The 24,127-nt window shown below is 64.7% G+C and overlaps 2 protein-coding genes across 8 annotated transcripts; both read left to right on the forward strand.

Moving 5' to 3' along the window:
- The first annotated feature begins 483 nt into the window (after window positions 1-483).
- Window positions 484-17,227, forward strand: WDR90 (WD repeat domain 90). 4 transcript variants are annotated; one of them, XM_087449307.1, is made up of 43 exons: window positions 484-521; window positions 780-871; window positions 1,016-1,192; window positions 1,285-1,393; window positions 1,636-1,806; window positions 2,115-2,229; window positions 2,315-2,382; window positions 2,735-2,865; window positions 2,944-3,162; window positions 3,311-3,373; window positions 3,633-3,701; window positions 4,329-4,439; window positions 4,511-4,656; window positions 4,726-4,783; window positions 5,231-5,349; window positions 5,505-5,648; window positions 5,733-5,863; window positions 5,933-6,049; window positions 6,353-6,588; window positions 6,833-6,972; window positions 7,199-7,329; window positions 7,831-7,961; window positions 8,338-8,499; window positions 8,678-8,806; window positions 9,012-9,142; window positions 9,226-9,266; window positions 9,447-9,578; window positions 9,721-9,903; window positions 10,247-10,344; window positions 10,921-11,023; window positions 11,313-11,434; window positions 11,617-11,776; window positions 11,882-12,072; window positions 12,155-12,323; window positions 12,439-12,550; window positions 12,771-12,942; window positions 14,999-15,121; window positions 15,283-15,457; window positions 15,570-15,700; window positions 15,808-15,951; window positions 16,028-16,147; window positions 16,260-16,344; window positions 16,841-17,227. In XM_087449307.1, exons 1-43 carry the CDS (start codon window positions 512-514, stop codon window positions 16,996-16,998), a joined length of 5,529 nt encoding a protein of 1,842 aa, XP_087305433.1. In that variant the 5' UTR covers window positions 484-511; the 3' UTR covers window positions 16,999-17,227. The 4 variants fall into 4 exon arrangements, 3 of the variants coding, with proteins under 3 accessions (XP_087305433.1, XP_087305434.1, XP_087305432.1); XM_087449306.1 differs by lacking the exon at window positions 484-521 and having other exon boundaries at window positions 600-871; window positions 4,726-5,349; window positions 5,733-6,049; XR_015556464.1 differs by lacking the exons at window positions 484-521; window positions 15,283-15,457; window positions 15,570-15,700; ... (2 more) ...; window positions 16,260-16,344; window positions 16,841-17,227 and having other exon boundaries at window positions 594-871; window positions 4,726-5,349; window positions 5,733-6,049; window positions 12,771-13,079; window positions 14,999-15,061.
- Window positions 17,228-17,975: 748 nt separating this feature from the next.
- On the forward strand, window positions 17,976-24,104 carry RHOT2 (ras homolog family member T2). Of its 4 annotated transcripts, XM_087449310.1 has the most exons (19): window positions 17,977-18,063; window positions 18,304-18,362; window positions 18,476-18,557; window positions 18,638-18,681; window positions 19,572-19,625; window positions 20,139-20,188; window positions 20,261-20,369; window positions 20,621-20,722; window positions 20,801-20,899; window positions 21,055-21,163; window positions 21,254-21,374; window positions 21,754-21,838; window positions 21,911-22,053; window positions 22,135-22,235; window positions 22,325-22,455; window positions 22,568-22,654; window positions 22,768-22,890; window positions 22,978-23,180; window positions 23,491-24,104. In XM_087449310.1, exons 1-19 carry the CDS (start codon window positions 18,027-18,029, stop codon window positions 23,615-23,617), a joined length of 1,866 nt encoding a protein of 621 aa, XP_087305436.1. In that variant the 5' UTR covers window positions 17,977-18,026; the 3' UTR covers window positions 23,618-24,104. The 4 variants fall into 4 exon arrangements, with proteins under 4 accessions (XP_087305435.1, XP_087305436.1, XP_087305437.1 ...); XM_087449309.1 differs by having other exon boundaries at window positions 17,976-18,063; window positions 22,978-24,104; XM_087449311.1 differs by having other exon boundaries at window positions 18,017-18,063; window positions 18,309-18,362; window positions 18,476-18,681; window positions 22,978-24,104.
- The last annotated feature ends 23 nt before the right edge of the window (window positions 24,105-24,127 follow it).

Consider the following 24,127-nt stretch of genomic DNA (forward strand, 5'->3'; position numbering starts at 1 on the left):
CTGGGGAACAAGCATGGGAGCTCGGGTTGCCGACCCTCGGGGCCCCGGGGGACGCACTTTGCCTGTTGGGCAGGGTGACCTTGACTGCGGCTGACACAGGACAAAGTGGAGTACCCCGGTGTGCACGCTGCCTGCAGGGGGCTTTCCAGCAGCGGGGGGCAGCCCGGGCTGTCGGTACGTGTGGACAGCACCTGCCAAGTGCAGCCCCACAAATATGGGGGTGCATCTCATTCCGGATATACAGATGCGCCCCCCAGGGTCTCGGCTGGGGAGTGGCCGCACGGGCTGGGGCGCGACGGCGGAAGGGGTGACCGGAGCAGGCTGGGCAGGGTCTTGGGGCGCCCCGGAAGGCTGTAGACCCGAGGGGGTGTGTCCCGCCTCGCGGTCACGTGGCCCGGCGTCGCCGTGGCGGCGGAAGTGGCACGGGTTGCCAGGCGGCGGTTGCTAGGCGCGCGCTGCGTGCCCTGCGTGGGGCGTGGCGGCCAAGGCGGGAAGCGCGAGTGGCGGCGCCATGGCGCGAGGTAGCGGCGCGCGGCGGGCTGGGGTCCGGGGTGAGGGTGCGGAGTGTGAGGTCCAGCGCCGGGTCGCAGCGCCCGCGCCGCCCGGGTCCGCGGGAGGGTTGGTGCTGAGACTTACCCCGGGCCCGGTCCCTGCGCTGTGGCTGCTGTCACTGCCGGGAGCGCGCAGACCCAGCTCCTGCTCTCCTCCCGGGAGGGTCTCGAGGCCCCACACCGGGTCTGGCACCTGGGGGCAGGTTCTCATGGCTGCGTGTCTCCCAGCATGGCAGCACCCATTCCTCAACGTCTTCAGACACTTCAAGGTGGACGAGTGGAAGCGGTCCGCCAAGGAGGGCGACGTGGCCACCGTGACGGTGAGTGGGCCCAGGGCCGGCAGCAGGAGCTGGGGGCCCCTCCTCCCCGGGGACGTGGCGGCACCACCTGAGGGTCCGGCGGGTGATGCCCTCCCGGCGCTCCCTGGGTCTTTGGGGGACGCTGGCTCCCGTCTTTCTCTCCAGGACAAGACCTTGAAGTGCACCGTGTATCGGGTCCGGGGTTCTGTCTCTGCCGGCAATTACATCCAGCTCCCCAAAACCAGCACCCAGTCCCTGGGGCTGACAGGACGATACCTGTATGTGCTCTTCCGGCCCCTGCCCCCTAAGCACTTCGTCATCCACCTGGACGTGTCCACGGAGGTGCGGAGCTCAGGAGTGGGGGACTGCACGTGGGGGCCCTGCGCTCCTGCTACCCCCTCTCCTTGCCTCATTGCTGTGCGCTGTCCCTGCAGGACAGCCAGGTCATCCGCGTGTCCTTGTCAAACCTCTTCAAGGAGTTCAAGTCCACAGTCACATGGCTTCAGTTCCCCTTTATCTGTGAGGCCGGAACATCCAAGAAAGGTGACATGGAGATAGGGCATGAATGGGACACGGCTGTTCCAAGAGAGGCAGCCTGAGAGCAGAGAGGGAGGTGGTGCAGGCTGAGGGGCAGGTGGGCAGCGCAGCCTGGCTCCTTCATGGCCTGAGGGGACACCTTGTGGGGGGACAAGTGGTTGTGGCTGTGGGAGTGGGGGCACGCCAAAGACAGTGCTGCGGGCCGGCTGATGAGAGGGTCAGCACTGACCTTGGCTCACGGCCCGCAGACCTGGCAGGTGTGCCCCCCACTGGTGCCCGCTGGACCTGCCTGCAGCTCGACCTGCACGACATCCTCCTGGTCTACCTGAACCGGCGCTACGGCCACCTCAAGGGCGTCAGGCTGTGTGCCAACCTGCTGGTCAGGAGCCTCTATACCAGCGACCTATGCTTTGACCCCGGTGAGGGCCGTGCCCTACACCCTGTGCTCAGCCTGCAGTGTGCTCCCATTCCCTGCGTGTTGGCCTCCACTCCCTCCTTCCCCCAGGTCCTCAGCCCGGGAGGGTCCTACGTCCCTGACACTTGATGAAAACGCCCGCGCCATGCCATCTTTGAGCCCCCCACCTCCCGAGGCACCTGTGGGGGGAGGTGCTGGTTGGGCTGGTGGGTCTGGCAATACCCTGGTGGCACCTGGTGTTGAGTCTTGCCTGGGCTTGGAGAGGGAGCTGGACAGGCTTCCCTTGGTCTACAGCCACTCTGCTCTTTGTAGCTGTCACCGCCACGGAGGCCCGGCGGGCAAAACTGCCTGTCACTCCCATGCCACGAGAAATGGCGTTCCCAGTGTCGAAGGGGGAGAGCTGGCATGACCGCTACATCCACATCCGGTGAGCAGCTCTGCCTATTCCGTGGGAGGCTGGGTGGAGGGAGAGCAGGGTGGCCCCTGGATCTGACTCCCTCCGCCCCACCAAGGTTTCCAAGCTACAGCTCAAAAGCACTCTCCAAGCCGGTTCAGAAGAGCTGTGTCCCTCCTGAGGCAGGTGGGCCTGTGGGGTCAGTGGGACCCTGGGTTCAGGCCTGCAGGGTGCTGGGAGTTCAGTGGGAGGGGGGCACCTGATGCTGCATCTGGGGAGGTGAACCTGGCGGTGTGGTGCGTGCAGGAGCTGGGGCTAGCCTAGAGGTCGTCTCGAGGTCCCAGAGTTGCGTAGGGGGTTGTGTGCAGGGGACCTCCCGGCCTCACGCATTCCAGCTGGGAGGGGGCGTCAGGGCCCAGGGTGGAAGGGTGGGCTGCAGCTGTCCATGTGGCTTCTCCCCTGCAGAGCGGGTGAGGCCAGGGGCCACAGCTGCCCCTTACCACCCCTTGTCCAATGTCTTGTGGTCACGTCCCCCCAGGCCTCTCGGCACTCTGCTCCACTGCAGGCTTCCCGGGGCATGTGCCACGGCTTCTCTCTCACCTGGCAACCTTCAGCAAGCCCACACAGGACAGCGTGTCCCCCGTGGTCCAGATGCTTGGCCCCACAGCTGTGAGTGACCCTGTGCCCCTGGAGATGGGGCTGGAGATCATGGCCCCAGGATGCTGATGGCCACTTGTCCCCGTGCAGTCCTGCCGAATTCCTTCAGCACCCAGGCCCCTTCCAGAGGTCAGCCTGTTCTGTGAGCACTCAGAGATCTCCAGTGTGGGTGGCCCCAGTGGCCAGAGCCAAGAGCCCTCAGCCTGGGAGCAGGCCACTGACAAGCATGCAACTGGCAGCAGCATTCATGTGTCTGCCCATGAGTTGGCTGTGGTGCCTGTGGCCCCCGAGGATGTGGCCCTGCACGAGGTGAGCGCCTGTCCTGAGGAAGAGGGGGTGGGCCATGCCATTGAGGTGGGTGGGGCCTGGATGAGACGTGGGTAGGGAGCTGTTGAGCTGGTGCCCGCCATGAGCTGTGCGTGGGGCAGATGGGCTCTGATGGTCTTTTCTCATCCAGCCTCCCTGCAGAAAGCAGAGCGGGCAGGAGGCAGCTTTGGGCAAGAATCGTTTTCAACAAAGAGTAAGGAGAGGCTGTGGCCCTGCTCCCCACTCCCAGCCTCAGGTGGTGTCGGGGCTCCGGGCTCCAGGCAGGGGCAGGACCCAGGGTCCCTGGAGGGTCTGGCACTGCGACCAGAATCCTGGCTTCCTGCCACAAAGCAGTGGGCAGTAGCCACCCAGGAGCACGTGGCTTTCTCGGGAGGCAGGAGTCCGGGGTGGGGGAGCCCTGGGGTGACAGGGGCCTCCCTCCTGGGGTCTCACTGGGAGTTTGTCTGTTTCAGAGCTTCCTCCCAGATCCCATCCTGAGGCTCAAGGGGGTCATCGGCTTTGGGGGCCACAGCACCAAATGGGTGAGGGGTCCCATGCTCTTGTGGGGTTGTACAAGTGTCAGATACACAGAGGGGACAGTGGGAGGACCCTGTGTCCCCCTGAGGTGGCTGCGTGGATGTCTCAGCTCCCTCAGGGTGTCAGGTCCCTCACCCCCTGTGGACGCCCAGCCCTGCCCATGTCTGCACGCGGCTCCTGGGCTCTTCCTCGGTGCCTCCCGCACAGGCCTCCCCTTGTTCTCCGTGGGCGTTGGCTGGTTAGTGCTGGTCTGAGCGCTCGAGCTTCCACTCCAGAGCCCCACTCGCTCTTGACGGCTTTGATGCGTGTTGTCCAGGCGTGATCCCGACCTGCCACATGGGCCGGCGTGGGTGCGATTGTGGGTCCCTGTGGTGAGGGGCAGTCAGAGGCTTGTCAGGCACTCCTGGACTCAGACTCCAAGTCTTTGGGGGCCCTCTGGTCTTTCGTGTGCCGAATCCCAGTTTCTCGTGTTGTGGACAGGGTATAGAAGAGATTCTGTGTGTACACGTGTTCACATGTGTCTGTGTTTTCTCTCTTCTTTCCGTGACTTGTGTGTGTGACATGGGGAGGGGTGTGCTGGGGGGGATGAGGCCAACCAGTCCGTGACCTCAGCCTCTGGCCCCTGTGCACAGGCCCTGTGGACCAAGGACGGGGCTGCCGTCGTGTACCCCTGCCATGCAGTCATCGTTGTCCTGAACATTGAGTCCCGGGAGCAGCGCTTCTTCCTCGGCCACACGGAGAAGGTGGGCGCCGCCAGCCAGGGGTGGCTCGCGCCTACAGTCTGCACGTCCCCCTCAACCTGCCACCTCCCCAGGTCTCTGCCCTGGCACTGGACGGGAGCAGCTCGCTGCTGGCCTCGGCCCAGGCGCGGCCCCCCAGCATGCTGCGCCTCTGGGACTTCCAGACCGGGGGCTGCCTGTCTCTCTTCCGGAGCCCCGTCCACACCATCTGCTCCCTCAGGTGGGTGCGGGGCCTCCGAGGGGTGTGGGGGTCAGCCCCGTGACGCTGACCGCCTCCTCTCACCTGCAGCTTCTCTGACAGCGGGGCACTGCTCTGCGGCACCGGCAAGGACCGCCACGGGAGGACGGTAATGGCCGGGCTGGGGAGGTGGGGTGCTCGTCCCAGGGTGCAGGCAGAGTCCAAAGCCCGAGCCCTACGGAGGATCTTGTGTTTCACACGAGTCCTCACGGAGGGAGCCAGCGTTGAAGTGACTGGCCTCACCCTGTTGGGTGGTGTGTCCTGTAGCCGTGAGACAGCCGTGCCGTACATGTCAGCTTTTCTGAGGTCAGGCATATGTGAAGAGCCGGTGTTTCACCCCGGGGCCTTAGCTCTGCGTGGGAGTTCGTGTCTAGTTTGGTTCTGCAGACACTCGAGGAGGCATGTGTGGGCTCCTCTGGGCCATGGGGGCCAATTTCCCTACGCCCTCACCAGCCGGGCACTCGCACTGGTTTCTGTAGGAGGAAGAGCCGAGGCCTGGTGGAGGCCGGGCAGGTGTGCGGGCAGGCCGGGTGCGCTCAGCGCGGGCTTGTTGCAGGTGGTGGTGGCGTGGGGCACAGACCAGGTGGGGCGAGGTGGCAAGGCGGTCGTTCTCGCAAAGGTGCACACTGACGTGGACATCCAGGGATTCGAGGTTGCCTTTTTTGATGAAACCAGGTGACGAGGCTGCCCGCCCACCCACCCAAGGTGCCGGGATGCTGGCCCTCCCACACCAGTCCTGTCCCTCCTCCCTGTCCACAGCGTCGGGTCTCCCGCGGGGGTCGGGTCTCCTGCTGGGGTCCGGCGAGGCTCACCCTCACGTACCCTTGCAGGATGGTGTCGTGCGGGCAGGGCAGTGTGCGGCTGTGGCGGCTGCGACATGGGGGGCTGCGCTCCTGCCCCGTGGACCTGGGGGAGTACCACGCACTGGAGTTCACTGACCTGGCCTTCGGGCAGGACCAGGACGGCTGCACGCTGTGAGCCCTGCTCTCCCTCCCCTAACCAGGTGGGCCCTGCTCCCGCCTGCCCCCTTGGCCCTCACCTGTCAGTTCCTCTGGCAGCTACGTGTGCGGCCGCAGTGGCCACATTCTGGAGGTCGACTACCAGCGCATGGCTGTGCGCCACGCTCGCCGCCTCCTGCCCATGCAGACCCCCAGCGGCCCCCTCCCACAGAAGCAGACCTTCAGCTCGGGTAGGTGGGTCCCCTGCTGCATGGGGGCAGCAGCCCTGATGCTTTGGGCTGACACTGCCTGCCCCTCAGGCCCTGGCATCGCCATCAGCAGCCTCAGTGTCTCCCAGACCATGTGCGCTGTAGGCTCTGAGGATGGCTACCTGCGCCTGTGGCCCCTGGACTTCTCCTCTGTGCTCCTGGAGGCAGGTGGGGCCGCCACAGGAGGGTCATGTCCCTGGGCCATCCTTGGGCTGGACAGCAGTCAAGGGGCTCTAAGGGGCTGTGTCCCGGGCCTGGGGGTCCACCATTGCTGAGCCCAGGAGGGGGTGGTCGTGGGGGAGCTGCCTGTCCCACACTACAGGGAGATGGGGCTCTGGGTAAAGGGTTCATGTCCTGGGAGGGCCAGGAAAGAGGTGCAGCCTGGATACGGCCAGCCTGCCTAGGTTGGCCCTGGTGCCCAGCCCACACCCCACTTCAGGCCTGGGAGGTCACCGACCGCCCTGCCTGCAGAGCACGAGGGCCCCATCAGCTCTGTCCGCGTCAGCCCCGATGGCCTCCGTGTGCTGTCCACCACCTCCTCGGGCCACCTCGGCTTCCTGGACGTCCTGTCCCGGGAGTACCACGTGCTGGTGCGCTCCCACACTGCTCCGGTGCTGGCCCTTGCCACCAAGTGCAGCCAGGAGCAGCTGGCCACTGTGTCCCAGGACCACACCGTCCGGGTCTGGGACCTGGTGACCCTGCAGCAGGTGGGGTGCCACTGGAGAGGAGCTGGCCGGGAGAGAGGGACTGGAGGGCCGCAGGCCACACTGAGGCCCTGTGGGCGGAGCCTAGCCGGGTGTGGGGTCGGAGGGCGTGCCTGTGAGGCCCTTGGTCTCTCTGCCTATGTTTGGGGCCCAAGGCTTCAGGCCACCTGGAGAGATGGCTGTCAGGCTCTGTGGCCCGTTAGTAGCCCTTAACCCTGCCTGCCCTCACGTGGCCCCCACCCTCCAGCTGTATGACTTCACGTCGCCCGAGGAGGCCCCGTGCACCATCGCCTTCCACCCCACACAGCCAACCTTCTTCTGTGGCTTCAGTGGTGGGGCCGTCCGCTCCTTCAGCCTGGAGGCCACCGAGGTCCTGGTGGAGCACAGGTGGGGTGCCTAGCCGGCCCGTGGCCCCACAGATGTCCACGGTGGAAGCTTGGGTGGTTTGTGGGTTCCCCTGGAGAGTGTGGGTGGCCAGGCAGGGTGGGGGAGGGCCATACAACGGAAGCCCCTGCCCTCCACTGCCCTTTGGAGATTCTGCCAGGCCCAGCTGTGGGAAGTCTGAGATGGTGCAGCTCAGGGTCAAGGCAGTGGGCGTCCCCGTGTGGTGCAGGTGTCACCGAGGAGCTGTCATCGGCTTGGCTGCCAGCCCTGACGGGAGCCTCCTGTTCAGCTCCTGCTCTCAGGGCACCCTGGCCCAGTACCACTGCGCTGCCGCCCGGTGCCGTCTCCTGCGTGTGGCAGGTCAGGCCCCCACGCCCAGCCCCAGTGGCCTCTTGACCATCCCCTCATCAGGTCCCTGTGGGGCTGGGGCTTGCCTAGCACCCACAGATGATAGTGGTAAGCTGCCTTCTGTGGCTTAGATGCCCCAGAGCAAGTGTGGTTTTAGGATTCACCAGCCCCCTAAAACTCAAGGTCGGTGAGGGTTTGTGCTTGCCCTGCCCCAGGAGGAGGCAGACGGTCTGAGTACCAGGCCAGCAGGTGGGGGACAGCCCACCCAAGGGCATCTGCCTCCTCCCATGGCCACCGTAACGTGGACTGACCAGGTGGTCGCTCCTGGCCCAGGAGAACCTCCAGCTCTCCTGGCGGTACCCGGTCCCCAGGCTCTGTGGGCTGCTGGTGTGGGATCTGCCCATCCTGGGCTGGGGTTTCTTGCAGTTGGGGGCAGGTTTGGGTCCCAACCTATGTCTGCTCCAGGCACCCCCTCCCCACCCAGCTGACCACCTGCCCCCCTGCTGCCGGCAGCTAATGTGGTGTGCCAGGATGCCCACCCGAGCCCCAATGCCCTGGCGGTCAGCAGGGACAGCTACCTGCTGGCCTTTGTGGGCCCGTCCAAGTACACGGTGACCATCATGGACACAGCCTCACTGGACAAGGTAAGTCAGCTGGAACCTTCTGTGTGTCCAGTGTGGGTGAGGCCGTGCCAGCCTGGTTGGCAGACCCTGTCAACACCCCTGACTCTGACTGCTGCGTGACTCCCCTGGTTCGACCGGGGCAGGGAGCGGGCAGGGGCTCTTCTTGGCCTGGCCTGGAATGCCGGGGTCTCGAGGGGGCAGGTGGGAGGCCATGCTTATTCCAGGGAGGACCCCAGCCCTGCTGCCCTCACTCAGGCACAGAGGACGTGTAAGTTGTGGGGGCCCGGAGGGCCGGGTGCTGGGTAGGTACCTGAGGCTGCCCGCCTCCTGTGCCCTGGCTCTAGGGGTGTGAGCTCTGGCCAGAGGTCATGGCCGATGGCCCCTTGCTCTCCCCCAGCTTCTGCAGGTTGATGTCAGCGCCCTGGGCCTCGCCAGCAGCCGCCTGGACTCAGCCGTGGCTGTCTGCTTCGGGCCTGCACCGCCCAGCCACCTGCTGGTGTCCATGTCGTCCAACGTGGTTGTGGTGCTGGACGCCACGTCAGGGCGCACGGTCCGGGAGGTGAGCCCAGGGTTGCGGCCAGCAGTTTGGCCTCCCCCTCCCTTCCGGCTCTGGCCTGGGTACCCACACTGCCTTGAGGAGGGGTGGCCGCATGCTGTTCCCGAGAGGTGGCATTTTCTGAGAAGGGCAGCTTCCCCCGTCCGGGGTCCTGTGTGCTCCCCTCCCCCCTCTCCTGCAGCTGTCCAGTGTCCACCCCGCGGCCTGCCCTTCCCTTGCTCTCAGCGGGGATGGCCGCTTCCTGCTGACGGCCGCTGACCGGGCCATCAAGGTGTGGGACTACTTGACGCGAGCCAGCCCCGGCTGCCAGGTGTGTGCTGTGGGCGGGGGGAGGGCGGGCGGAGGAGATCCCCAAGCTTCCCCTGTGCCCGTGGGGCTTAACACCGCACAAGAGCCTGGCTCCGGCCCCGGTCTGCTGGGCGTGGGGATTCACGGCTGGCCCTGAGTGCTGGGAGGACAATGGCGTCCCTGGCCACACTTCAGGAGTCTCCACATGTGACACTCACTGTCCCCAGATGTACATTGGCCACTCGGAGCCTGTGCAGGCCGTGGCCTTCACCCCTAACCAGCAGCAGCTCCTCAGCGTGGGGGACGCCATCTTCCTCTGGGACATCTTGGTCTCCCCTGAGAGGTCGCCCCCAGGAAGGCAAGTACCTGCCCTTGACCTGTGTCTGTCAGTGCTCCTGCTGCACCCTCCCCACCCGACACCCTCTCTCGTTGCCTTTACAGCATCCAAGGCTCGCCTGGGGGACCCCCGACCTGTGAGGCTGGTGAGTGGTCCCGCCACACTGGCAGGCTTGGTGGTGACATCTGGTCTGGCACTGCAGCTGCTTCGTTTCCTGGGGGTCCCAGTGCAGAGCTGGGGTGGGGATCGGGGGCTGGGCACGCCTCCCCCTGTGTGCTCTGCCGTTCTCAGGCCCCGAGCACAACTTGGCTCCTTCCATCCTCAGGCCCAGGTGCGAGGCAGCCGGAGGACACAGTGTCCGGAGCCGATGGGCTCCCCCGGCGGCAGGTGCCCGTGCCATCCCAGACAGCCCCGCCCTGGCTGGGCGCCTGTGTCGGGCCTCCAGAGGGTGGTGATGGTGAGGGCGGGGGTCCTGGGAGGGCCTGGGCAGGCACGTGCGTCCGCTCCCATCTTGGTGTGTTTCCTGGTTCCAGGCCTATGGGGAGGGGCAGGGGTGTGGGGGGCTCCCTCCCTCCTCTCACGGCCCCCCACCTCCCCAGGCACTTTCTGTGTGTCAGATGACGAAAGACCCTCTGAGGAGAGCCACGGCCCCAAGGGGCTCCGCCAGGCCTCAGCCTCAGCTGTGCTGCTGAAGGAGGCTGACGGGGCCACAGACGGGGCCTGGGGGGCTGCAGTTGACTCCTGGGGCCTCGGCGTGCCTCCCCATCCCTGTGGCCAGCCTAGTAAGCAGGGGAGGGGTGGCAGGGTGGGCTGGGGACACTCGTGATCCAGCCAGGGCCCAGTTGCAGGCACCCCGTGGACTCTAGATGGCCTGAGGGCGGCCCCCCTGTCCCTGAGAGACCGAGAGTCACCCGTGAGGCAGGGTATGGTCACTTGCAGGGTGAGTGGACGAGCCTGAGGTGGGCGGTGGGATGCGGCTCATTTGTGCCCTCTGATCTCGACTGTCTGACCCCAAGTTCTGACCAGGTCAGGCACTGCTCCCATGCAGCCAGGGCAGTAGGACTGTGTGTGGGGAGGGGTCTCTGATGGGTTTGATGTCCAGTGGCCTCCCCCTCCTCCCTGCAGATGCCCAGAGCACCAGGAGAACCAGAGCCCGGCCTGCCACCTACCCGGACTCCTACAAGCCCTTCACGGCATGTTGCAAGGCCTCCCCGCTGGCCAAGGTAGGCCAGATGGGGGTCCTCACAGCCCTGCCACAGGCAGATACCCTGGGGGCCCAGGGGTGGGGAGGCATGGTCTGCGGTTTTTGGGAGCACACTTTCTCCCCAGTACATGGTACCCCGGGTCTCCCTGGGGCTGCTCCCAAAGCCGACGGCAGTCACCCATGAGCCCCCCTTCACCCTGCACCCCACACTCTGGCTGGGCTGGTTAAGGCTCTCGCTATCCCACGGACACCCAGACAGGACCCGGGCAGTGTCTTGCTGAGCCCACTCTGTCCATCCCACGTTCCTGGCTTCCTCCCACCTCCTCCCCATGCCCTGTCCTGCCGCCCTGCCTCCCTGTGCTCCAGGTACCTCCCACACGTCTCCCTCCAGCATCCCTGTCTGCTCCCTGGCTCCGTCCTGGCTGGCCTATTGTGTGCAGCCTTCAAGGCCCAGGCTCCTGCCCTTTGTCTCCTCTGGGAGCGTGCACCTCCCGTGGCTGCGTCTCAGGCCCCGGCCTGACGGGGCAGAGCCTGAGCTGGTGGGGTGGGTGGGTGCTGTGTGGCGCACCAGCGTCCTGGGTCCACTTCCTCGCAGAGCGTCTCCTTCCCCCCTGCCAGTGGCGAATGGCTGCGCCTGAAGGCCGTCGTGGGCTACAGCGGAAACGGGCGAGCCAACGTGGTCTGGAGGCCAGACACAGGTAGGGCCCACAGCCCACCCCAGCGGGGCCCAGCTCTGTCCACTCCGAGGCCAGGATCCAGGAAGGGCAGAGGAGCACCTACGTCATGGGTGGTGTGGGCTACAGGGCAGGAGGGGCGCTGGCTGAGGGGTGGGGCATGTTCTGGTGACACTGCCTGGTGCTCCAGCCTCCTCTGGGCCGGAGTTTTCTGGGTGGGCTTAGCGTCAGCCCTCTTGGCTCTGGAAGCTGACGGGGAGGACACATCCTGGGCCAAAGCTGATAGGCTCAGGGGCGCTCTCCCTGCCTACAGGCTTCTTCGCTTATGCGTGTGGCTGCCTGGTGGTGGTGGAAGACCTGCACTCTGGTGCCCAGCAGCACTGGCTCGGCCACCCCGAGGAGATCTCCACACTGGCCCTCAGCCACGACGCCCAGGTGCCCCCCTGCTTCCTACCCTGCATGCCTCGGCGCCACGGTGCATGGGGAGCCTGGCTCCTTGAGGGCCTCGGCCGGCTCTCCCCTCCAGAGCAGTGCAGGGGATGCTGTTCCACCCAGAGCCAGGTGGCCCATGGACCTCGGTGCCCTCCCAGCTGACCGCCCACCCCCCTGCCCACCAGGTCCTGGCCTCTGCCTCAGGCCGCAGCAGCACTGCCTCCCACTGCCAGATCTGCATCTGGGATGTGTCTGGGGGCTCCTGCCGGCAGCTTGTTTCTCACCACGACACTGCCGTGCGAGCCTTGGCTTTCTCACCGGATGATGGGCTCCTCGTCACACTGGGTCAGCAGGAGCGGTGGTGGGCGGGGAGAGGACAGTGGCCTCCAGACTCCCCTGCCAATCCTGGGACCCCTGAGAGCTGACGTGGCCACCCTGTGTCTCCTGCAGGGGACTATGGCGACTGCACCCTGGCCCTGTGGAGCATGTCTTCCTGCGAGCTCCTGTCCTCCACGCGCCTCCCAGAGCCGGTGCACGGCGTGGCCTTCAACCCCTGGCACACCGGAGAGCTGGCCTGCGTGGGCCAGGGTGCTGTAACCCTGTGGCTCCTGCAGCGGCACGGGGCTGACATCAGCCTCCAGGTGCCAGGGTTCAGTTTTGGAGGGAGGGGTCTGGCTGGGCCCCAGGATGTCGCTGACCCACGCTGTCCTCATGTCTCTTCAGGCGCACCGAGAGCGCATCCCCGAGGAGGTGGGGGTGGGTGAGCTGACCTCGCTCTGCTACGGGGCCGCGCCCCTGCTCTACTGTGGCTCCAGCACTGGCCAGGTCTGCGTCTGGGACACGCATGCCAGCCGCTGCTTCCTGGCCTGGGAGGCAGACGACGGTGAGATCGGTGAGTGCCTGACAGAGCCCCCATGGCCCCCGACAGCTGAGGGGTCGGCCTCTCCCTGGGGCCCTGTCTGGAGTCCTGGGCACCTCGGGAGCTCACACCACCTCCTGCCTCCTAGGAGTGCTGCTGTGCTCGGGCGCGCAGCTGGTCAGCGGCAGCAGCACCAGGCGGCTGCGTCTGTGGGCCGTGGGGGCCGTGCCGGAGCTGAGGCGCAAGGGCTCGGGCGCTGGGTGAGCTGCTGCATCTGTCGACATGCCTGGTAGCCGTGTCCTTGACCTGGGCCGCAGGCCGGCACTCCGTCGCCAGCCGGGCCTGCTCTCTGTGGGAACATGCTTGGGCGAGGCCAGGGACCTGCAGACCACAGGCGAGGACAGGGATGTGCCCCAGGAGCACCGGGCTACCTGGGCTCTCGCTGCCACCACCCTTGCAACTCGCTGTCCCCACTCCCAGGTCTAGCTCCGTGTTCATGGAGCGCGAGCTGACCCTGGACGGGGCCATCGTGGGCGCGGTCTTCCATGACAGCACGGACATGGGTGTGGTGGGCACCGCGGCAGGCACGCTCTGGTACGTCAGTTGGGCTGAAGGCACCAGCACCCGCCTCGTCAGTGGCCACAGCAGCAAGGTGAGGCCGCCACGCCACTGGCTCGCTGCTGACATCTGAGGGGGTTTCCAGCCCAGACAGAGTCAGGGCAGCAAGGCCGCGTGCGCTCCCCTGCGTCCCCGCCCGCCCCCGGTTCCGGGTCCAAGCCCAGCTGTCAGGTCAGTTCATGGGTGAACGTTTCAGGGGTTCTCAGGACAAGAACTCCACGCGCCTAGAACCACACGCTCCTCCCTTGTTGACGTGGAGTCCACGTGGTGCCCGCTCACAGCAGCCCTGTGGCCTCACGGTCTGCTGGTCCTTCTTTTCTTTGCCGCTTTTTTCCCTTGTAATTTACTTCTCAGAAACCAGGTCATTCCTTCTGGATTCTCCCACGATCGGGGTTGGACCTGCCTCTCTGCTCCTGTGTTCGCTGGGGTCTGAGAGGTCTGGAGGCCCAGCCAGGGCCTGGTCAGGGCCGGTCAGTCCCTATGTCCCCTCCTCCTGGGTGAGCTGTCTCAGTGATTCCCTCGTCTGGAATGCCCCATCACTCCACTGGGGCTCACAGGAGGGAGAGTCTGATTGCTTTGTTCCCTTGGGAGAGAAACGGCCTTGTGAGCTCTCGAGCGTGGAGCCGGAACAGGGGTGCAGGGTGGCTCATGCTCCCTGTGGGACCCGGTCCCAGCATCCACCAACAGCGACCGAGGAGCTCAGTTTCTGAGTGTCTTTAAGAGCTGGTGGACGGACACGTGCGGGTCCGGGTCCCCCATGGTCATTTTTCTCTTGATGCTTGTGGTCCCATCCTTGGCCGGGGGTAGGTCCTTTGAGTTGGCTCCCGGATCTTTTTTTTAAATCTGTATTTTGTTTGGAGATAATGGCAGTCATGAAGGAAATCAGGTGTGAGATGGGTGAGCATTACATACTTTTTCTGTTCTCTTGGTAACGGCTTTATGTTGAAGTGTAATTCACATGTCATATGTCACTCATTTTTGATCTAGTCACAAAGTTGTACAACTATCACCACCAATCAATTTTAGAGCATTTTCATCATCCTAAAAGGAAACACCATACCCGTTAGCACTCGCCCCCCCTTTCCCCTCCCTGGCCCCTGACAGCCACTCACTGCCTGTCTGTGGATTTGCCTGTTGTGGACGTTCCGCAGAAGTGGAAGCGCACACCACGTGGTCCCTTCTGTCCAGCTTCTCTCACTGAGCACGATGTCCTCTGGTCATCGGCACTGTGACGTGTCAGTGCTTCACTTCTTTTATTGCTGAATCCCGTTCCATGCAACAGAGGGGACAGTTGTGTCTGTCCATCCACTAGGATGAGCACTTGGGTCCTGAGCCCTTGACCTAGCTGGTGGTCACTGGTGACTTCTCTCTCATGGAAGGACAGGTGTTCCAGCCTCTGCCTCTGCGGCTCTGCCTGGGACCAGACTCGGCTGTTTCTTCCCAGAGCCCCGGGCTCCTCCAGTGGGAAATGGACTCGGAGGTCATGGCCTGAGTCCCAGAGGGGCCCATCGCTTCTCAGCCAAACAGAGCTAAATTACTGTTTTTTAAGATAATATGCATCATGAGCTCACACTTAACACTTGAAATTCAGATTCAGGACTAGGCCGTTTTATTTCACCTCGTTGGTGTAAGGCATCTCTATCTCCTTTATCCTGCACCAAAAATCCTGCTTCTCAGTAATCACACGTCAGCTTTCTCCCTCCATACGGGCCCCACGGTGTCAGGAGAAACCACGCCCACCACCAGCTGGGGCCTGGAAACGGCTTCCTTTACCTCGGTCTGCAGCCCTCTAGGGACGTACAGGCATGTCACTGTGCTTTAGGTTCTGCCAGAACGGTTACTTCTGTGGTACCTCACCAAGTGGACAGTCAAGTTCAACTGACCAGTGGGCTTCTTGTGATTCAGATGCCACCTGGGTATAGTGTGGGGACACTCAGGAGGGCAGTGAGGACGATTCCTTTACATCATGTAGAGGTGGCTGGGGCCAGGTGGGCTTGAGGGGGATGCTCTTGTCAGAAAGACCGGCCCCCTGTGTCCCCTCTCCGCCGAGGACCATGTGGCCTCAGGTGGGGCTGGCTGGCTCCCTGCAGGTGAACGAGGTGGTCTTCAGCCCCAGCGAGTCCTACTGTGCCACGTGTGGTGACGACGGGAGCGTGAGGGTGTGGTCCTTGGTCAGCATGGAGCTGGTCATCCAGTTCCAGGTTCTCAACCAGGTACTTGGGAGGCGCCTGCAAGGGAAGACCGAGTCCCGGCCCTTCCTGTCCGGGGAAGGGCTCTGGCAGCTCCTCCAGCCTCGGAGTCTGTCTGCGGCCTTGGGGCAGGCCCCTGTCCCTTCCCTAGGGGAGTGCTGATGTTTCCCTGCGTGGGTCCCCAGAGCTGCCTCTGCCTGGCTTGGAGCCCCCCGTCCTGTGGACGCCCAGACCAGCAACAGGTGGTGGCGGGCTACAGTGATGGCACGCTGCGTGTCTTCAGCATCTCTCGAACCTCGATGGACCTCAAGATGCGCCCCTGTGCAGCTGCGCTGACGGCCATAGCCTTCTCTGCTGACGGTGAGGGGCGAGGGCTCACCATGACGGTGGGGCCCCTGCCTCGCCCAGGTCACACATTTGGGCTGGGGGCTGGTGCATCACAGGGTAACAGCATGGCCCCTGCCTGGCCCAGGTCAGACCATCCTCTCTGGAGATAAGGATGGGCTTGTGGCCGTGAGCCGCCCCTGCACGGGGATGACCTTGCGTGTACTGAGTGACCACCGGGGAGCCCCGATCTCCGCCATCCAGACAACGAGCAAAGAGGTGAAGTGGCCTCATGAGCCAGCAGGGTGTGGCCTGGCGGGGGGGCGGCAAGGGAAGGCAGATTGGGCAGGGCGGGGCAGGAGGCACCCACTGCCTCTTACCCCCAGTATGGAGACTTCGGAGTGGAGGGCACGGACCTGTGGCTGGCCGTCAGTGGGGATCAGCGGGTCAGTGTCTGGGCCTCCGACTGGCTGCGGGACCGCTGTGAGCTCGTGGACTGGCTGAGCTTCCCGGCACCTGCCCTCATGGAGGTAAGAGTCCTCGGTGGCAGCGCGGGCGGGGATGGTGCCTGGCCACCCCACCACAGCATGCTGTGCCCCTCCACAGTCTCCCGGCTGCCCACCACCGTCCCTCGCTGCTTTCTGCCCCTGGGACGGAGCGCTGCTGGTGTGTGCGGGCCTTGGTGTGCACCGGGACGTGGTCTTCTACAGCCTCCGCCAGAAGCAGGCATGTGCACCCCGCCCACGTGGTGCCCGGAGCCAGGGACCCGGGGCTGGGGAGGGGAGGGTCATGGGACTGTGGGAGCCCCTGCCCAGGGCCTCACGGTTACTGCCCACAGGTGGTGGAGAAGATCCCGTTGCCTTTCTTTGCTGTGTCCCTGAGCCTGTCCCCTGGGGCCCGCCTTGTGGCCGTTGGCTTTGCTGGTGAGTACTGCTGGGTATGGACTCAGGCCTGTCTTGAGTGGGGCCAAGTGAGCTCACCTGTGCCCCCACACTGAGACATGCCCCGCACCTCCGTGCCCTGGGTTCCTTGTCCCTGAATTGGGGTGAGGACACCTGCCCCAGGGGGTCACAGGGTCAGAAGATGAGGGGTGTGGGGCCAAGTGCAGCACCCAGTACCCAGGGCCTGAACAGAGGCACTCGGCTGCCCAGCTTGGGGCCTCGCAGGCCCCATGTGTGAAACGCCCCAGTGCTGGCGGCCCCGCCTTCGGCTGTGATGCCCCGGTCCTGCTGCAGCGAGCCCTGGGGCATGGAGGACATGGGCCTTTCCACCCAGGTTCCCCCATGCGGCGCTAGCGCCCAGCTGGAGACAGAGGTAGGGTGGGTTGGGGGGCCCTTGGGCCCTGGAGCTGCACAGACGGGGCCAGGGCATGTGCGATGCTCCACCGCCCGGGCCCACCCCCATGCCGTCTGCCCGCAGAGCATGTGCTGAGGCTGGTGGACTGTGCCTCAGGGGCCACGCAGGACTTCGCTGGCCACGTCGACTCGGTGCAGCTCTGCAGGTTCACCCCGTCCGCCCGGCTGCTCTTCACGGCGGCCCACAATGAGATCTTGGTGTGGGAGGTCACCAGCCACTGAGCGCAGTGAGGACCGCGGGGTCAGGTGCGCCCTGCTGGTCAACTTGGGTGCTTGGCCAAGAAGCTGTGTTGGCCGAGGGCTTCACGCGGGGCCAGGAGGGCTCGGTGGGCTCAGGGCGGTGTGTGAATTGTCAGGACCTTGAGCATACGTAAAGTGCTCATTGGCTCTTTACCTGAGGGCTTTTCTATGTCTCTACCTTGTACAGTTCAAATAAATGTGGGCATTGTGTTAGCCTTAAAGATAGCCTGTTATTTTACCAGCAAAATGAGTTTATTTGGGAAAAACCAAAGAATAGCAGTTTGGGACCGGCATGCCATGGCAAGTCCGACAAACAATGGAGAGAAATGTTATTTTATAGAGAAAAAGGAGGAAATTGGGAGGGGTTGTTTTGAAGGAAAGTCCACTGGAGTAAAGCAGGAGTTCGGGTTGTGATGGCTTCTCAGTGGCTGAGCTGCTGGGGTCGTGGATTTCTGTTGGGATGCAACGGTACATTTCTTCCTGTGATTGAGATTCTTTCCTGTTGACACTTCTTTCTGTGGGGTCTGTAATCAACCATCTTCCTGCCTTCTGGCCTCCAGACTCCACTTTAAATGAAGTTTCCTTTTATTAATTTTCACAATTGCATTGTTGGCTGGTCACTCCAGGCCCTGCTGCTCTGGGCCTGGCCCTCCCGCCTGGCCTGAGCTCAGCCTCTGCCCAACTCCCAGACCTCCTGCTCCCTCCCAAGGACCATGCCCTGGCAGCACCTGTCCACCTGCAGGGGCTGCCCTGCTCTGAGTGGGTGGGTCAGCGCCACGCGCGGAGCTGCGGGGGCGGGGCGGCACCGGGGCAGACCCCGCCCCCTCCGGCAAGGCCCGCCCCCCCCACCCGCGCGGCGTCTGCAGTGCCCGGTGCTCCCGCGCGGTGGCGCCGCCGCGTAGCCCGGCCGCTCTGGCCCGCTCGGCTCGCTAGTGCGGCCGCACGGCGGGGGCCGGAAGTGCCGGCTTGGGAGAGGCGGGCCGGGATCGGGCTGCAGCTCCGGCGGCGCCATGAAGCGGGACGTGCGCATCCTGCTGTTGGGCGAGGGTAGGCGCCCGGCGGCTGTGGCGGGGGTCTTGGGGCCGCCGGGGTCGAGGTCAGAACGAGGGGTCTTGAGGCCGCCGGGGTCGGAGTGAGGGCGGAGGTCTTGGGGCCGCTGGGGTCGGGGTCAGGGCGGGGGGTCTTGGGGCCGCTGGGGTCATGGTAGGGGTCAGGGCCGGGCCTGTCTGGGGCGGGCAGGGGCACCGCGACCTTGAACTGCCACGCTGACCCCGCCGCCCCGCGCAGCCCAGGTGGGGAAGACGTCGCTGATCCTGTCGCTGGTGGGCGAGGAGTTCCCCGAGGAGGTAAGGGCGGCGGACGGCGCCTGGGAGGAACTGAGGCCCCGCGGGTTCTCGGGGCCGCCCCAGGGACGACCTCCCTCCGTCCCGGGCTGCCCTCATGGCCTGGTCTGCACCAGGTCCCTCCCCGGGCAGAAGAGATCACCATCCCCGCAGATGTCACCCCAGAGAGGGTTCCTACCCACATCGTCGATTACTCAGGTAGAGCCCCCCGCCCCACCGTTCTGCCCAGGAGCGGGCATTGCGGGCAGGTCTGCAGTGAGGTCTCTTCCTTGGTCCAGAAGCTGAACAGACGGTTGAGGAACTGCAAGATGAGATTCTCAAGGTACAGTATGTTCTGAGGGCTCAGGAAGCGGGTGCCAGGCACGGCCCCACGCTCAGGCCCTGGGAGTGGGCTGCTGCCTCGGCCTGCTCGGCTTGGCTCCCTGAGTGATTGGATTAAGGTGCTCAGGGCGTCCTCAGCCTAGATAATTCTGCTATGACCTCTGTGCACTGAGAGTTGTTGGGTTTCCCGTGACACACCGTGCTGGGAGCTGGGGAGAAAAGGGACCATCAGTTCCTCCTGTCTGTGTGGCTGGCCTGCCCCATGGCTCTCCATGCCGAGCGTTCACTGTTCTGGTGGACCCTGCAGTGGGCCCTTCAAAGAGCCCTGTGCCCCATAGTCCAGTCCAGTGCCCTGGGCCTCTGGGCCTCAGTGGGGCCATGATCAGAGCTGCAAGCTGCGCAGGCCTTTGTCCATCTGTTACTGGGAGCGTGTGCCTGAACCGAGCTCGGGGTGGGGGGAGCTGCCCCTGTCGCCTCTACCGCAACCTGGGCACCACTGGGAAGGGGGACAGGCCCCAGCTCCTTAGGGGCAGCTTTCTTGCCATCATTGCGGTTTGTGCTGGTGTCCTCATCACCCCCTCTGCCCACAGTGACATGGGAGTGAAGGGGGTGGCTATTTCTGTCCTGGGTCCTCCAGGGGAGTCACTGGCTGGAGCTGCAGTGCTGGAGCCTGGTGTCTGCAGTGGAAGTGGGCAGGAAAGGGCTTGTCTAAGGTTTGAGCAGCTGACCGCCAGTCCCGGTGTGACGTGGCGGGGGAGCCCAGCTGGAGGGGTACCGGGGAGGGGTGGGCTTCCCAGGCCTCTGAGCCGTGCCCGATGAGCCTGTGAGCACTGGGGGCGGGGTGGAGCAGGAGGCCTCTGGTCACGCGATGCCACGCTCCTTTGTCCACAGGCGAACGTGGTGTGTGTGGTGTATGATGTGTCTGAGGAGGCCACCATCGAGAAGGTGAGGGAGAGAGCTCCCCATCCGTCCCTGCTTCCTCCTGCCGGCGCCCAGCTCAGTCATTGGCCCGTCTTCTGCACAGACCCCAGGCCCACCCAGCTGACTTGGGCTCTGGGCAACTCGCACCCTGGCCAGCCCCATCTCTAACGAGTGTTTTGGGGAGCCTCATGGAGCCACCCCGGGTGCGGGGGGCCTGTGGCCAGGACCCTCACAGCTGCCCCAGTGAGCCGCTGTGACCCTGCCTCTCTGCAGAGAGCATAAATGGCCACAAATCTGAACCACGTTAGGCGTATGAAGGGGCTGCCGACCCCTGGCCCTTTGGGGATGTTTGGGATCTGCTAGGATCAGTTGAGGTCCTGTCGGCTGCTCTGTCCCACTGGCTTCATTCCCAGTGGTCATAACTTTGGCCCTCAGGGGGCCTTGACCTCCTGTGTCTCTTCGAGCCAGGCATGAGTTCCAGGTGGGAGCCGAGGGTCAGGCAGGCCTGTTTTTTCACAGCCAAGCCTTGCCTTTCAGATCCGAACCAAATGGATCCCACTGGTGAATGGGGGGACTGAGAAGCCCAGGTAATGCACAGGCCCAGGGGGGCTGGGATCTGCCAGCTCCCCATCCCTGGTGACTGTGGGCTTCTCCCTCAGGGTCCCCATCATCTTGGTGGGCAACAAGTCAGACCTCCGGCCGGGGAGCTCCATGGAGGCCGTGCTGCCCATCATGAGCCAGTTCCCTGAGATCGAGACCTGTGTGGAGGTGAGGGTGGGCGGGCTGGGTGGGGCACTGAGGTGGAGAAGGGGCGGGGTGGGGTAGAGCTCAGAGGCAAGGCCATGCAGCAGGTGTTCATGCGCTGGTGGCCCTGGGAGCTCAAGACAGGCCAGCTATCTCATTGAAGGCTGCTTCTCGGGAGCGGGGGCTGTTGACCCCCTGTGCCTTTGTCTTCCTCGGGGCTCCTTGGAGTTTCCTGCCATCAGGCACCTGTCTGAGTCTGTTCCCGCGTCTCCCAGTGTTCTGCCAAGAACCTGAGGAACATCTCGGAGCTGTTCTACTATGCACAGAAGGCCGTGCTGCACCCCACAGCACCGCTCTACGACCCCGAGGCCAAGCAGGTAGGCATCAGGTGTGGTTGGGCAGGGGGAGCGGGTGGGAGCAGTAGGGGACACATGCTAAACTAGCTGTCCCTGCAGCTGAGGCCCCCATGCATCCAGGCCCTCACGCGCATCTTCAGGCTCTCGGACCAGGATCTGGACCAGGCGCTCAGTGACGAGGAGCTCAATGCTTTCCAGGTGCGGCCCCTCCGGCTCCTGGTCGTGCCCACCCTTCTCGGGCTGCAGCCATGCTCCACACCTTGGCTGCCCTTAACAGCTGGGCATGGTTGTTAACAACCAAAGCAGTTGCTGCGTTGGCTGGCTGACTAACGGTGACTTTCTCTCGGAGGCAGAAATCCTGCTTCGGGCACCCCCTGGCCCCGCAGGCCCTGGAGGATGTGAAGATGGTGGTGTGCAAGAACGTGGCGGGAGGCGTGCAGGACGACCAACTGACCCTGGATGGTGAGGCCGTGTGCGCTGCCTGTCCCCCAGGTGTGTGGAAGGGCCCAGCTGTGCCTGGTGCTACCCCCTTCTCTGTCCCTTCTTGAACAGGCTTTCTCTTCTTGAACACGCTGTTCGTGCAACGTGGCCGCCATGAGACCACGTGGACCGTCCTGCGGCGTTTTGGCTACGGCAACACACTCGAGCTGACGGATGACTACCTCTACCCGCCGTGAGTGCTGGTGGGGCTCAGGGCTCACCGTCTTCTCAGTGTTAGGCCTGGGGGCCCTTGGGACGTCTGGCTTGGGGTGGGGTTGGAGCCCTTGCTCTGGGCAGAGGCTGGGTTGGGTGGGACTGGGGGCCTGTCAGGACGGCCTGTGCAGGGGGTGGGCAGCCTGAGATGCACACGAGCACATGGCCCCTCGGCTGCCACCACACACCTGCCTGCTTTGCCAACGGGCGCTGGGCGGGGGGTGGGAATGCAGGGCCTGCCTGGTCCCACAGGGAGGGTCTGACCGCACAGACGGGCAGGGCAACATGCAGAAGGCGTGTGGAGCATGGTGGGCACCAGGCTCCCCTGGGAACCCGACAGCCCCCCGCGGCCCCTACAGGCTCCACGTGCCCCCTGGCTGCAGCACAGAGCTCAACCACTTTGGCTACCAGTTTGTGCAGAGAATGTTTGAGAAGCACGACCAGGTGAGGGTGCTGTGCCCCTGTGTGTCCCCCCCACTCCCCCAGCACACGTCATTGCGGCCTGTCTTCCCACAGGACCGCGATGGTGCCCTCTCGCCTGCGGAGCTGCAGAGCCTCTTCAGCGTGTTCCCGGCTGCCCCATGGGGCCCCCAGCTCCCACGTGGTGTCCGCACCAAGGCTGGCCGGCTGCCCCTGCACGGGTACCTCTGCCAATGGACGTAAGCACAGCCCCCGCCCACTGCACCACCACCCACCGTGCCTGCCCTGCCCCGCCGTGACGCCACCCTTCTTGCCCCCAGCCTGGTGACCTACTTGGATGTTCGGCGCTGTCTCGAGCTCCTGGGCTACCTGGGCTATCCCATCCTCTGCGAGCAGGACTCTCAGGCCCACGCCATCACAGGTGGGTGCCTGCCTGCCTTCATGCTGGACCCCAGCCTAGCGCCTCCCAGCAGCCCCTCACCTGCCCTCATCTTCGCTCTCTGCCCACAGTCACCCGTGAGAAGAAGCTGGACCAGGAGAAGGGACAGACGCAGAGAAACGTACTCCTGTGCAAGGTGGTGGGGGCCTGCGGAGTGGGCAAGTCAGCCTTCCTGCAGGCCTTCCTCGGCCGCGGCCTGGGAGTGAGTGTCCACCTGTGCTGGGCGAGGGGACCCAGCTCCTACCTGGGGCCTCCAGGGGCAGGGGCTCTGGGGAACGTCAGGGCCAGCGAGCTTCAGGTACCTCCCTCCTCAGCACCAGGACACTGGGGAGGCCCCCGAGGAACCCACCACCTGCGTCATCGACACGGTGCAAGTCCACGGGCAGGAGAAGTACCTGATAGTGAGTGCCGGGTGTGCCCACAGTAGATCCCAGTGCATGCTGGCGGGAGCTGTCCCGGCGCAGCCCTGGGGGACCGAGCCCCGTGCCCCACCCTGAGGCCACCCTCTGTCCAGCTGTGCGAGGTGGACGCAGACAGCCTGCTGGCCACCGCACCCGATGCCACCTGCGATGTTGCCTGCTTGATGTTCAGCGGCAGCGATCCCGCATCCTTTGCGCTCTGTGCCAGCGTCTACAAGGCAAGGCCCAGCCTGCCCTGGGGGTCCACCTGCCCCCTTGCCATGGCTGCCCCACGACAGCACCTTCACGTGGTCCTCTCCCCACAGCGCCACTACATGGACGGGCAGACGCCTTGCCTCTTCGTCTCCTCTAAGGCCGACCTGCCCGAAAGCATCTCGCCGCCTGGCCTGGCCCCGGCTGAGTTCTGCCGCCGGCACCGGCTGCCTGCCCCCACCCCTTTCTCCTGCGCAGGCCCAGCTGAACCCAGCTCGGCCATCTTCACCCGGCTCGCCACCATGGCCACTTTCCCGTGGGTACCAGCACCTCAGCCCCTGTGGTGGGAGGCCTATCCCTGTCCTGGGGCACTGATGTCCTGTCACCAGGAGAGTGGGACAGTTTCGTGGCAGGACCGGAGTCGGTCGGGGTTGCAGGGTGGGCCTTGGTCCTTTGCTGATGCCCGGGCGGGGCCCTCCAGGGCCTGGAGTTCCGCTGTGCTGGACACTGACTAGGAGCAGCTCTCTGGGGCTCCATGACTTTCCGAGAGGGGATGCGGGGGGGACAGCAGCAAGTGCCTGGACGGCACCCCAAGGGTGTCTCCAGCCAGCCCATCTCTCCTGCAGACACCTGGCTCACGGGGAGCTGCACACCACCTCCTTCTGGCTGCGGGTGACCCTGGGGGCCGTCGGGGTTGCTGTCGCTGCCGTGCTCAGTTTTTCGCTCTACAGGGTCCTGGTGAAGAGCCGATGAGGCCCCTGGGCCCTGCAGTCTGATCTCAGGGCACCCAGGGTGCTGGTGTGGGACCACTGCTCATGGGGCTTCCTTCTGTCTGAACTTTGCTTCTGAGGACAGTGCGCACTGCCCTGCCCCTGCCCGAGCCCAGCGGTGGCCCGCTGGTCCTAGCACCCTGTGTCCTGCCTTGCTGCAGGTGCCAAGCATTGCCCACCTTTGTGGGCATCGTGTGTTGGAGGGACTAGGGGGCACGAGTGAGGAAGCCAGTGACCCCAGACCCGAATTCTCAGGGCTCCACCATTTCTTCCTGGTCCCAGGCAGCCAGTGGGTATGAAAGGTCAGAGGGCAGAGCTGTCAGCCAAAGGCGGGAAGTGGGGGCAGGAAATGGCTAGACCATTATGCGGATCCCCTCCTCTCCCCCAATTTGGAGATGCGTTCACCCCTGACAGAAGACATGAAGTTGGGTTTTCTGATTAAACTTCACTCGTGTCTTCTCCATGTCAGACCCTGTTTTCTGAAGATGACTTT

This window comes from Ceratotherium simum, chromosome 26, assembly GCF_057802395.1.
Source record: "Ceratotherium simum simum isolate JZ-2026a chromosome 26, ASM5780239v1, whole genome shotgun sequence".
Lineage (NCBI taxonomy): Eukaryota > Metazoa > Chordata > Mammalia > Perissodactyla > Rhinocerotidae > Ceratotherium > Ceratotherium simum.